The 14,357-nt window shown below is 34.9% G+C and overlaps 1 protein-coding gene across 1 annotated transcript in view; it reads left to right on the forward strand.

Moving 5' to 3' along the window:
* The window catches only part of ROCK2 (Rho associated coiled-coil containing protein kinase 2), a 154,182-nt gene that overhangs the window by 94,172 nt on the left and 45,653 nt on the right, over window positions 1-14,357 (forward strand). Inside the window, exon 5 of the mRNA XM_044771959.2 lies at window positions 5,976-6,236. Within this exon, the coding sequence (XP_044627894.1) occupies window positions 5,976-6,236 (261 nt within the window). The remainder of the gene's footprint in view (window positions 1-5,975; window positions 6,237-14,357) is intronic.

Here is a 14,357-nt window from a genome sequence, read left to right on the forward strand (position 1 = left end):
GATTTGTTATTTGTTCCTGCTCTAAAATCGTATTGTTTTAATTTCTGTAGTTTTTCATATATTTTGATTTCTGGTAGGGGAAGTCTCTTGTCACTGTTCTTCTTTCATATTATTTTTTTGTGGCAATTCTTAAAAATTTTCTCTGTGAAGTTAGAATTTGCTTTTCATTCTATTAAAAAATACACTTATGGTTTTGACTTGCATTGCTTTAATTGGTAGATTTTTTTTTCTTGAAGAAGATTAACCCTGAGCTAACATCTACCTCCAATCCTCCTCTTTTTGCTGAGGAAGATTGGCCCTGAGCTAACATGTGTGCCCATCTTCCTCTATTTTATATGTGGGATGCCTGCCACAGCATGCCTTGATAAGTGATGCATAGGTCTGCACCCAGGATCCAAACCGACAAACCCCAGACTGCCAAAGCAGAGCACATGAATTTAACAGCTGTGTCACTGGGCCAGCCTCAACTGGTAAATCTTTTGGTTGTTTTGATTATTTTGGAATATTGGGTCTTCCCATAACAATACAGTATGTCTCTCTGTGCAGAGCCTGATTTTCAGTAAAACCATATTACATTTTCCCCCAAGATAGGTTCAGAAGAAACTTATGCATAAGAAAACTAATTTTTAAATATGTAGATATTGCAAAATGCAAAAAAATATATCTTTGGCTCTGTCTTTCAGTATAGTGATGAAAAGTAGAAGTTTTTCATCCTTACCTTTTTTATTATTTATTATTTTATTTTTATTCATTTCAGTGGCTAGAACTCTAATGTTTGTTAAATCTGATGTTTGCTGAATCTTTCTGGTTAAGACAGTAAAGGGTTTGGCCTGTCCAACTATTCATAGCTTAGCAAGTATTTTTTATCAGGAATAATGTTAAAGTATTTGAAATCCTTCCTTCAGCATCTTTTAATATGGTTTTCTTGTTATTATAGTACACTAAAAAAAAATAAACTTAAAGGTAGTGTAAAATCTAAAGTGAATGCTATTTGCTATGATGTGATATTCTCATCAGATTACCAGATTTGATTTACTAAGATGTTAAGGAATTTTCCATCTATTTGCATAAGTGACATTTGACCTTTAACTTAATTTAATTTAATTTTTTTAACATGGGCTCTTCTGGTTGGATTTCATATCATAGTGAGACTACTCTAGAAGACAGTTGGGAAGCACACCAGTTTTTTCTGAGCTGCAGTACAGTTTATATAAAATAGAAACTATTCATTCCATGAGGCTGTGTGAACTTGCTTTTTAATGATGTATTTTTTAGTTTTTAAAATTTATTGTAAATTTCAAACACATCCCAAGGTAGAAAGAAAGTATATTGAATCCCCATGTACTCTTCAGGCAGTTTCAGTAGTTACCAACCATGGCCAATCTAGTTTCAGGCATACCAGAAATTGGCAAACTTTTTTTGTAAAGAGCCAGATAGTAAGTAAATATTTTAGGCTTTGTGGCCCAAGAGGCAAAATCAAAGATATTATGTAGGTACATATATAATGAGAAAAAAATTTGCACATTTTTTATTGATAAAATTCAAAAAACATAACAGTAAGTACAGTTTTTAAAAATACAGATCTATTCAGGAGAAGAATGAAATAATTTTTGGGGGGCAATAACATTTTTGCTTAATTGAAATTCACAATTAGTGTTTCCTCACAAAATTGATTGCAGATGTTCTGTTAATGCTGATGTGTAATAAGATTTTACATATTCATCTTATTAGAAAATGTCTTTTCACACAGGTAGGTACCAGCATATGATTTATTTATTTATTTATTTATTTTTAAGAGAAAAACTAAAGTTTATTGACATGGATACCTCATGTATACATGGGAGATCCCCAGGGAAAAATGAGTAACTCAGAGGTAACTTTAGAATTCAGAGTTAAATACCATCTTAATAGGGACAGGAGTAGGGGCATGTAGGCCTCTTAGGGGACAGTAAATGATTTTTATAAAAGATGAATGGGGCCTTGGAAGAATAGATGGGAGATATGATGGTTTGTGACAAAGTTTTTCTGAGTGTGTACACTTGTAGCCTCCTTTCCTGTGATGAGTCAGTTTTCCCTGGTTGATGAAACTCCCAAGAGGGGATTTATGACAATCAAGCTCCTTTTGGGCTATCCATCTTTAGGCAGATAAGAGTTCAGAGAAAGCCTGTCCCTGCATTTGCTGTTTTCCAGGAGCCTACAGCTCAAAATAACCAGTACACCAAAGAGGTGTATTTCGGGGTGGCATATTCTGCTACCCTTCATCCTATAATCTGCAACAAACTTAGATGTTGCTTTTATTTTTTAATTAAGATTATGATAGTTAACTACCTTGTGAAATTACAGTTGTACATTATTAGTAGTAGTACATTATTATTAGTAGACTTTATTTTTAAAAGGCATTTTTAAATTTACAGAAAAATTGAGCAGATAGTAGAGAGCTCCCATATACTCTCTGTACTGTTTCCCTATTGTTATCCTCTTACTTTAGGTACATTTGTTACAATGAATGAATGAATATTGATATATTATTATTAACTAAAGTCTATAATTTATTCAGATTTTCTTAGGTTTGTTTTTTCTTTTTGGTGAGGAAGGTTGGCCCTGAGCTAGCATCTGTTGCCAGTCTTCCTCTTTTTGCTTGAGGAAGATTGTCCCTGAGCTAACATCTGTGTCAATCTTCCTCTATTTTGTGTGTGGGATGCTGCCACAGCATGGCTTGATAAGTGGTGTGTAGGTCTGCTCCTGGGATCAAAACCTGCAAACCCTGGGCCACCAAAGTGGAACCCATGAACTTAACCCCACTATACCACCAGGCTGGCCCCCAGATTTTCTTAGTTTTTACTTAATGTTCTTTTTCTGTTCCGGGATCTCATCTAGGATAGTATGTTACATTTAGTTGTTATATCTTCTTAGGCTCCTTTGGCTGTGATAGTTTCTCAGACTTTCCTTGTTTTTGATAACCTTTACAGCTTTGAGGATTACTTGTCAGTTATATTGTAGGATGTGTATGATTTTCTATTGGAATTTGATGTTTTTCTTATTGTTTAGACTAGGGTTATGGGTTTTTGAGAGGAAGACTACAGAGGTAAAGGCCATTTTCATCACATGTCAAGGGTACAGGCTAACACACTATTTATGACTGTCGATGTTGACCTCAAGCATATGATTTTGAGTATATTCATTACTTGGAAGGCGTTTATAGAATTATGTTAAATTCTTCTCTTGATGTTTACCTTTTAGCAATGTCATTACATTACAGGTAGCAATGTCATTACATTACACTTCCAGTTGAAGGTTAAGTTGATGTTCCTCAATTGCCAAGTTTAAACGGATTTTGAAATGTGGATCTTTCCTTTGCACTTACGTTGAATTCCAAAAGATGCTGCTGGAACTGTGGGACTGTAGTTTGAGCTTAGAAAATATATCCACTGCAAATTTGTGTAGGAATGGAGATCTCACTTCTTGTTTTGATTTTGGTAGCATGGGAAGTATATAAAGTAGCTTGATGTCATCAACATGATTGTACCACAGTAGAAGTTTTGCATATAAGCACTATTTTGCCTTGTCATTTTAGGTTGTATTAATTAAGAAACATTATCAAGTGTGCGGCTACAGCTAATTTCTAGAACTATTCAGTGTTCGATAATAGTGGTTGAGGGTGGGTCTTCTTGATCAGACAAATTTCAGTCTTGGCTCTGGACTCATATAATTGCAGGAAAACTTTACCACTGTTAAGCTCTTGAACTGCTGTCTGGTAGAGTGAGTCGGGATATTCAGCTCTATTTCTGACAAAAGTTCACAGAACTGATGCTGATGGTTAAGTCCACAAGAGCACATGATACTATCAACGCTACTCATTTATTAACACATGAGGGATTTAAATATATTTTCCACAGTGTACCTCTTGATCGGTATTGCAAAGAATAAACCATCGACTTTAAACATCATATGTTCTCACAGCTTTGTAAATCATTTGCCTTGTTTTTATATTGATATTGCCCCCAGTGTCCTCAACTCTTTGAGCAGCTGTTGTTGCTGAGAGATTAATAGTCTTAAACAAATTGATTTTCTCTAGACACATTTCTTCAGCTGATACAGTCACACATAATTAATTCACTGTTGGTAACTTTTCTTGTTTGCCTAACAAGCTATCTGGAAACTTTCTTTGGTTTCAATCTTACACACGTTCAGTATATTTAATTTTATTCTTTTAATTTTGAAGTACTAAAACATTACAAGAACTCTTGAAATACTTTCAGTTCTCCTACCCACTTTTCTCACCCTTCCTTCCTTCTGAGAGAGAGCTGCTATTCTAAAATTAATATGTGCCCTTCTACTACTCAATCCCTCTCTCCCTTCTTCCCAACTAGATTTTCTACCAACCTTTTAATGTCTCATATGATTGTTGAGTGATCAAGCTTTTTATTTACTTTTTAAGTCAGTTTATACTTTCTGTAACTATATCTGTCTTCTCTTTCACTTTTCTATTTAATAAAGTATATGTAAATTTTTGTCTTAACATGCTTTTTATTTATAAAATATACCTCTTTTGGTTTTCTTTTTAATTATTTTCTTTTTTTTCACTAGCTCCTGTTTTCTTTGGATTTATATTGTTCTTTTCTAGTTTCTTTATCTGCCTAACTTTTATTGTTGGTCCCTATTTTCCGATAAAAATATCTCTTTGAATATTGGATAGTGAGAGGATAAGGAGAGAGAGCTATAAACACATTTGAGGCTATAAATTTCCCTTTGATTTCTGCTTTAATTTTATCATACTTTTTTTAAAAAAAATGGTTTTATTTGTGACATACACAGAAAAGTCTGTAAAACAAACAGCAGAATGATTTATCACAAAGCAAATATCCATGTATTCACTACCCAGGTCAAAAAGTAAATGTTGCCAGTACTCCGGAAGTCCCCTTGTGCTCTTCCCCAGTGTCTATCTCCATGCATTCCCCCGAAAATAACCACCCTTCTGACTTTGGTAACCATTTCCCTGTTTTTCTTTCTAGTTTACCATCTAAACAAACACTCAAAAACTATAGTTTTCCTGTTTCTTGAACTTTATATAAGTGAAATCATTGAATATTTCTTCTTTTGTGTCTAGCTTTTTTGTTCAACATTATGTTGGTGTGAGTTACCCAGGTTGCTATAGTTAATTTCATTACTGTATTTTACTCCATTCTATGTATGTGTCTATCTATATATATACACACACACAAACCACAATCTATTGGTATATTTTCAAAATTTACCCCTGTGAAGCTATTGAACTGCTGTGTGGTAGAGTGAGTCAGGATATTCAGCTTCTATATCTGACAAAAATTCACAGAACTGATGCTGATGGTTAAGTCCACAAGAGCACATGATACCATCAACGCTACTCGGTTTATTAACACATGAGGGATTTAAATATATTTTCCACAGTGTACCTATTGATGAGTATTACAAAGAATAAACCATCGACTTTAAACATCATATGTTTTCACCAGCTTTGTAAATCATTTGCCTTGTTTTTAAATTGACTATTGATATTGCCCCCAGTGTCCTCAACTCTTTGAACAACTGTTGAGCAGCTCTCTTTGTGACTTATGTGCGGTAATTTGTTTTCAGAAATGTTTTTTTTTGTTATGAATTCTTCTGTCATTCTTTCACCGTTTATGTTCCTCATTCTGTTGCTCTTTTAAAATATTTCTATTTAAATAGAATCCTGTATTCTTCTAGAGGGAAAAAGATTCATTTGTGCATATTTTGCTAGTAAGCCTGAAGAAGATATCCGTATAAAAGTTTTGTCTATTTTTCTATTAAAGGTGTCCACATCTAAAATCAAAGATTTCATAAAGTTCAATTCTGTTTTGGTTATAACATAATTTATCTTTTTAAATCATAATAATGGTTTTTGGGTTTTTTCTGTTTATGGTTTTGGTTTTCTTTCTTTTTTTTTTAACTTTTTTTCTTCCTGTTTTGTTTTCCAGCTCTTTTGTGCCTTTCAAGATGATAAATATCTGTACATGGTAATGGAATACATGCCTGGTGGAGACCTTGTAAATCTTATGAGTAACTATGATGTACCTGAAAAATGGGCCAAGTTTTATACTGCTGAAGTTGTTCTTGCTCTGGATGCCATACACTCCATGGGTTTAATTCACAGAGATGTGAAGCCTGACAACATGCTCTTGGATAAACATGGACATCTAAAATTAGCAGATTTTGGCACATGTATGAAGATGGATGAAGTAAGTAACAAGCAAGTAAAAAAAAAAAAAAAAATGCTAGGTTTTTTTTCTTTAGGAAGATTAGCCCTAAGCTAACGTCTGCTGCCTATCCTCCTCTTTTTGCTGAGGAAAACTGGCCCTGAGCTAACATCCGTGCCCATCTTCCTGTACTTTATGTGTGGGATGCCTGCCACAGCATGGCTTGCCAAGTGGTGCCATGTCTGCACCCCGGATCCAAACCTGTGAACCCTGGGCCGCTGAAGTGGAACGTGTGCACTTAACCGCTGTGCCACTGGGCCAGCCCCAAAATGCTACTTTTTTGAGAAACAAAAAGAAAAAAAACACTTCAAATCTGGACTTCATAATTTTAAACAAAAATAAATTTAGTTTTGCTAACTGTAGTGATTCAAACAAAGTAATAAAATATCCAAATCAAAACATTTCCTTTACTAATCATTAATCTAGCTATAAAGTACTTTATTAGTAGATTTGGTGAATCCAAGAAAAATAACTTAGATAACTTAAATAGTTATTTGCCTCATAGAATGTTAACAAGCATTTGCTACCAAAAAAACCTAATTCATGTGTATAATGATCAAGTGAAGAAGTAGGACACAAAATATAAATTAAGGTACATGGGTATTTCCATCACCATTATTGTTTCTGTATTTGTCCTTTAAAAAAAAGAGGTAAGGTGGGGCTGGCCCCGTGGCCGAGTGTTTAAGTTCATGCGCTGTGCTGCAGGCGGCCCAGTGTTTCCGTTGGTTCGAATCCTGGGCGCCGACATGGCACTGCTCATCAAACCACGCTGGGGCAGCATCCCACATGCCACAACTAGGAGGACCCACAACGAAGAATGTACAGCTATGTACTGGGGGGCTTTGGGGAGAAAAAGGAAAAAAATAAAATCTTTAAAAAAAAAAAAAAGAGGTAAGGTAAGAAATTTGTGTTACCATCTTCTACCAACCGTACCTGCATGAACCACATAGAATAAATTTGGGACATGATCTATTGTAGAGCTTTATCTGTTGAACAGTTCATATTATGATTAATAGATTCAGTAGCATTAACCTCATAGCTAATTACGATGTTGATTTATTTTGTTGCAAAATGTGTATCTCTTGGCTTTATCTCTATAAGTATACTGTAATTCCTGGCAGTAATTCCTGATGGGAGGGGTCATGTTTTATTTTCTTTGTATTCCCTTGTTAGATCTAAGGGGTGACTTGCATATATTAGATTTTCTAAATGTTAAAGTATATTGACAGCAAACTGGATATCATCTTTTGTATGGTTTTTATAACCTTCCAGGATGGTTATATAATGAATCTTGTTTCTTGTTATCTTGTGAAGGTGTTTATTTTGAATTAACCTGATTTTCTTTTCTCTTTACTTCTTATTCATGCCAACTGTGTGACATTCACTTTTATTGATTGTTCTGCCTTCATAGCAATCCATATTCTTCCAAGCTCAGCTCAGGTTTTACCTCCTTTGGAAAGTTCTTCCTGATATTTCTCATCTGACTGATCACTCTTCTAATAATGTCTGCAATGTCTTTACTTACTTAGGATTTGTCCTGTGCCTCATAGGCCATATTCATCTGTCTAGGTTTGTATCCCCGAGCTACCTGTCTAAACCGTAACATCCCTTTACTTTTTTGGTTTTCTTCATAAAGTCTGTTACTGTGTCTGTCTTCTGCATACCTTAATCAATGTTTAGTAGGTGGAGTATTTGTGCCCAAAGCTCCCTCTTGTGGCATTTATCATAATATAGTATGAAATGATTAACAGTGAAAATTATCTTTAATAAAAATAAAGTATGAAATAATTCCCTAATAGAATGCTAAACTTTTTTATGTCTGTTATACATAGTGAATGATGTTTATGTGCTGCATTTCCGTCAGTGTATTCTGATTTTAATTGAACCAAAAACCTTTTGGAGGCTGCAGAAAAATAAATCATACCACATGTTTTTAGGGTGGGTAAAGGTGGTTAAGGAAAGAAGGGTGCAGAGTGTGAGAATATGAAGAACAGGACAGAATATGGTATTTACAAAATAATTTTACAAGCATGTAAGCAAATAATAAATTCAGCTATTTAAATATCTTACATTGTCTCTTTAAAAGGCAAAATAAAATATAGCTTCTACAATTTTGTTTACTATTTTTTAATTCTGGTACATATACTTGAGTTAATTATACTCCTTGGTTCACAGCTTGTTGTCATTAGTAGTCTACACAAAAGCTCTATCTTGTTTTTATTATATTTTCCTCTTTTTAGTTTCTGTCTTATTCTTTCCCTAATACACAGCCACTGTAATGTGTTTACTGTATGCTCTTGCAAACTGTTAGTTTAGTGTACATATGTATAAATAGTATAATGGTATGGATATCATTTTGGTTACTTTTTTTACTCTACATTGTTTTATATCTATTCCTGATATATGTAAATTAGCTCATTGCTTCTTAGTATTCCATAGTATCTATCTACTGATTTTACTTATAATTCCCCCTTATGGTAGATTCCTAGGTCACAACCAGCTGCCTGCAGCCTATGTTGAACATCTTCATACATGTCCCATGTGTATTCTGACTAGGGTTTCCTCCAGATATAAATCTAGAAAAGGACTACTGTAGGAGCCTGCCTGGTGGTGTAGCAGTTAAGTTTGTGCACTCCGCTTCAGTGGCCCGGGCTTCACCTGTTTGGATCCCGGACATGGACCTACACACTGCTTATCAAGCTATGCTATGGCAGCCATCCTACGTATGAAAAATAGAGGAAGATGGGCACAGATGTTAGGTCAGGGCCAATCTTCCTCAGGGTTAAAAGAAAAAAAGAGACTACTATATCAGAGGATGCGTAAAGTATTACTGGTCTCCAGAATGGCTGTAAGTGTTAGAGCCTCTTGCTAGTAGTGCATGAGAGATCCTGTCTCCTCATATCCTCCCTCACCCTTCCCATTATTCACTCTCTAAATCTTACCAATTCCTCTCTATGTATGTATACACGTATAAAGTAGTATTTTTTAAAAATTGTATTTATCTTATAACTAATGATGTCAAACCTTTCCTCATATACTTGATATTCATTTCTCTTTTGTGGATTACCTGTGTTGTATATCTTTTGACCCTTTTAAAATTGACTTCTTGTTGATGTGCAGGCATTCCTTATATAATCTAGATAGTAATTCCACAGATATTGCTGATATTGTCTTCAGTCTGCTACCCATCTTTGTTTAAACAGATATCCTTAATTTTGATGTAGTCAAATATTTTTTTCAAATACTGAACTTTAAAAATATTGGGGTTTTTTTTTGATCCCAAACCTTCATTCCTCAAGTAATATTAATAACGAGGACAATTATATAATGTTGAAGAACAAAGGAGTTTTTAATTAAAAACTATAGTACATAGAATTTAAAATTTTTGTGTTAGTTGTTAATGTCAGTAGTCTTGTTGCAAGTTTCAGCTTCATCACTTTGTTTGCCTTTGATTGTTGTTACAGTCTCAAAGCCATTAGAGATGTTCATAGTTTCATTCTCATTCATCTGTACGTCTTTAGAAGGGGTCACAAACTAGAGCACAGGGCCAAACCTGGCCTGTGGCTTGGGTTTGTACAGCTTCTATGCTAAAAATTGTTTTTCTGTTTTTAAAAACATGTGATAGAGACCCTGTGTGGGCCACAAAGTCTAAAATATTTACACTCTGGCCCTTTACAGAAAAAGTTTGCCAACCCTTTATCTGTCATGTAGACAGAGATGCCCAAATTATTTTTTAGCTCTTCTGGCTTCCTATAAAATATTATGCCATGGATTAAAGAAGAAACAAAACACAGCTATAAAATTATAACCTCCAAGGACTAAAATAATTTGTTACTATCACAATTAAGAGTTCTATCATTGATAAATTGTAGATTACACAATTTTCTGAATGCTGTCACTCTTTTTCTCTCTGAAGAAAATATCTGGATGTGAGTGGAAGTTACAGTGTAGTGTATTTACGTCTAGATGTATCTCAATGACAGCCAAGAAGTTCTGCTATTTAAAATTACTTGCATTAACTTGATTAGTTGAGTTCCTCTTTGCCTGTCATACATTTCATAGCAAGCTTTCTACCTTTTAAGGCACATTTTATGTTAGTATTTTAAATTACCTGAAAATAGTATAAGATTTTATCTATTAATATTCTAGTGTATACCATTTGATTAAATTGAGGCTATAATTTTTAAAAAGCTAATTGGTAAATTGTTAATGTTCCTAATTTTTCTACAGGTGACATCATTGTTTAAAATATAGGCATTTCTACTCACGTTTCTGAAAAACCTCATTTTCTGCAAAATTATACATTTGAAAGAACAGGTTTATGGAAGCAATAAAGACAGACCATTGAAGAGCTATGCAGCTTTGTAACCAGAGCCGTAATGAAAATAATGATTGGTACCCAGGCAGGTAACTAAAATAACAGGCAGCTTTGTGTGCCTCTGGACACTATACAAGGCAAACGGAAATGGGGTTCTAAACTAGGTGGGCTGCTTTTTAGATAGAACACAAGCAGAATCAGGACCTTCCAGTAGCCAAGAATCTTAGAAGGCAAGGATATGCCTCTCTGAGAAAGGAGCCCCTGGTGCAAGTGCTCATTTTTAATTATTGAAATGGACTGAATAGGCTCCCGTCTATGTCGCAGTCAAGGTGAGGCTTTTAATACTTCTGATAATTAAGAATTCTGGTAATAATTTTTCTTTTCCACTTTCACAGGAAGCATTTTGAACAGTTTCTTAGACCAATTCTAAGATTTGTCATCCACCAATTTTGTGTTTTCAGTACATCTCTCAATTTATGATATTTTGTTAATTATAAAATACCAGATATATTTAGCAAATACACATGTAATCTGATCCATTTAAAATAAAATACTTTTGCGGGCCAGCCTCATGGCTGAGTGGTTGAGTTCATGCGGTCCGCTTCCTGTGGCCCAGGGTTTCGCTCGTTTGGATCCTGGGTGCGGACATGGCACCGCTTGTCAGGCCGTGTTGAGGTGGCGTCCCATGTGCCACAACCAGAAGGACCTACAACTAAAAATACACACCTATGTGCTGGGGGGGATTTGGGGAGAAAAAAATCAGGAAAAAGAAAAAAAAGGGTTGGTAACAGTTGTTAGCTCAGGTGCCAATCTTTAAATAAATAAATAAATAAATAAAATACTTTTGAGGAAACTTTTGAAAATGGATACCTGTTTATGTTTTCTCCAGCTCAAAAAACTTTAGTAGATTCCTGTCACCTACTGAATAAAGTTCAAACTCCTTAGCTTGTATTTGAAACCTCTTAAGCTGATAAGACCTCTGCCTACTTTTTTACTCTCATCCTCTTATCACTCGACCTTTTGTATCCTATGGTTCAGAGGTCTTATATTACATATAGTCCTTTTTATATCATGCTGTTTCATGATTCCTGACCTTCGTATATGGTGTTGAATATAGTCTACTTGGCAAATTCCTACTTATGCTTTGAAACTCAGTCCAAAGTTTGCTTATCTTATGAAGGCTGTTTAGATTGGCTTCTCTGTCCTTTTGATATGCCCCGTTTGTAGAGCATTTTCTTATTTTTTGACTCTATAAGTTATTGACAACCCTTGTCTTGTATTTTCTCAGTCCCGGCCCTGGAATCAGTCCCTTCTCCAAGAAGCTCTGATTCCTTTTATTGAAGAATGGCATTTAGAAAGCAGTATTTGGGCACTAGGTGTGCTTATTGCTCCTGGACTGTCATTATCTCTAGGCCTTGTCAGCAGACACATGTATATTGTATACACTATCTCTGTTAACCCACATGCACACACCTGTTCATATTTAATTCTGTACTTACCTGTCTGCATGTATGGTATGTTAAAATTCATGAGTTCATACTGATACTTCTGATTCTGATTCTGAACCACAGAGTTCATTCTAGTCTTTTTCCTTTCTTCTTTGTAATTTCTTTTTTGGACAGTGAGAAACCTGGCTCTCATTAGCTACACAATGTTTACTTGTTCAATCCTAGTATACACATAAAATTATTTGAGAATTGCCCTATAAGAAACAGATTTACTAATTAAGAATGTATTTTTATGCAGTTCTTTTTGTATTTAGCCTTAAAGTAATCATTTAAGATACTGTCTTCCAGAATTACCTAGGTCAGTTGTTTTCTTCCCTACCTCCTTTGGTGTGGTTATATTTTTAATTTATAAAACAAGTTCATTTCTTACTGTTTGTATTCCATTTAGAGTTCCCCACACATCCAGGTTGGTTTTACTTGTTTATTTATTTTTTGGATATGTGAAGCATTCCTCTGGTTTTAAGAGTCAGAACTATACAATTTGCATACTAAGAGAAGGATCACTCCCTCTTTATCCCTACTACGCCATTCCCATACTCCCTTCTTTCCACCCTTTTCCCACCCTGCCCCTGTAGGTAAATCAGCGTCTTTAGTTTCTGGTTTATTCTTCCTGTATTTCTTTAGAATAGGATCAGAGACTTCTCATAAATGTAGATTCTATATTCATACAATTTGTGGCTTTCCCCCCGCATGAGACAGTTTTTAAGTATCTTTTCCAAATGTTTATTTTAAAAAGTTTTAACCCCCTATGACAAATCCACAGCCAACATCATACTCAATGGGCGAAAACTGAAAGCCATCCCTCTGAGAACAGAAACAAGACAAGGATGTCCATTCTCACCACTCTTATTCAACATAGTACTGCAGGTTTTGGCCAGAGCAATTCGACAGGAAAAAGAAATAAAAGGAATCCAAATAGGCAATGAAGAAGTGAAACTCTTGCTGTTTGCAGACGACATGATCTTATATATAGAAAACCCCAAAGAATCCATTGGAAAACTATTAGAAATAATCAACAACTACAGCAGAGTTGCAGGGTATAACATCAACATTCATAAATCAGTAGCATTTCTATACTCTAATAATGAACTAAGAGAAAAAGATCTCAAGAACACAATCCCATTCACAATTGCAACAAAAAGAATAAAATACCTTGGGGTGAATTTAACTAAGGAGGTGAAAGACCTATACAAGGAAAACTGCAAGACTTTCGTGAAAGAAATTGATGACGCCATAAAGAGATGGAAAGACATTCCGTGCACATTGATTGGAAGAATAAACATAGTTACAATGTCCATACTACCTAAAGCAATGTACAGATTCAACACAATCCCAATCAGAATCCCAATGACATTCTTTGCAGAAATAGAGCAAAGAATCCTAAAATTCATACGGGGCAACAAAAGACCCCGAATTGCTAAAGCAATCCTGAGAAAAAAGAACAAAGCTGGAGGCATCACAATTCCTGACTTCAAAACATACTACAAAGCTACAGTAATCAAAACAGCATGGTACTGGTACAGAAACAGGTGCACAGATCAATGGAACAGAATTGAAAGCCCAGAAATAAAACCACACATCTATGCACAGCTAATCTTTGACAAAGGAGTTGAGGGCATACAATGGAGAAAAGAAAGTCTCTTCAACAAATGGTGCTGGGAAAACTGGACAGCCACATGTAAAAGAATGAAAATCGACCATTCTTTTTCACAGTTTACTAAAATAAACTCAAAATGGATCAAAGACCTAAAGATTAGGCCTGAAACAATAAGTCTTCTGGAAGAGAATATGGGCAGTACACTCTTTGACATCAGTATCAAAAGGATCTTTTCAGACACCATGTCTTCTCAGACAAGGGAAACAGTAGAAAGAATAAACAAATGGGACTTCATCAGACTAAAGAGCTTCTTCAAGGCATGGGAAAACAGCATTGAAACAACAAAACAACCCACTAATTTGGGAAAAAATATTTACAAGTTATATATCCGACAAAGGGTTAATCTCCATAATATATAAAGAACTCACACAGCTCAACAACAAAAAATCAAACAACCCAGTCGAAAAATGGGCATGGGACATGAATAGACATTTCTCCAAAGAAGATATACAGATGGCCAATAGACACATGAAAAGATGTTCATCATCACTCATCATCAGGGAAATGCAAATCAAAACTACACTGAGATATCACCTCACACCTGTTAGAATGGCAAAAACAAAACAAAAAGTGGCAAATGTTGAAGAGGTTGTGGAGAAAAAGGAACCCTTATGCACTGT

Source organism: Equus asinus, chromosome 6, assembly GCF_041296235.1.
Source record: "Equus asinus isolate D_3611 breed Donkey chromosome 6, EquAss-T2T_v2, whole genome shotgun sequence".
NCBI classification, from domain to species: domain Eukaryota; kingdom Metazoa; phylum Chordata; class Mammalia; order Perissodactyla; family Equidae; genus Equus; species Equus asinus.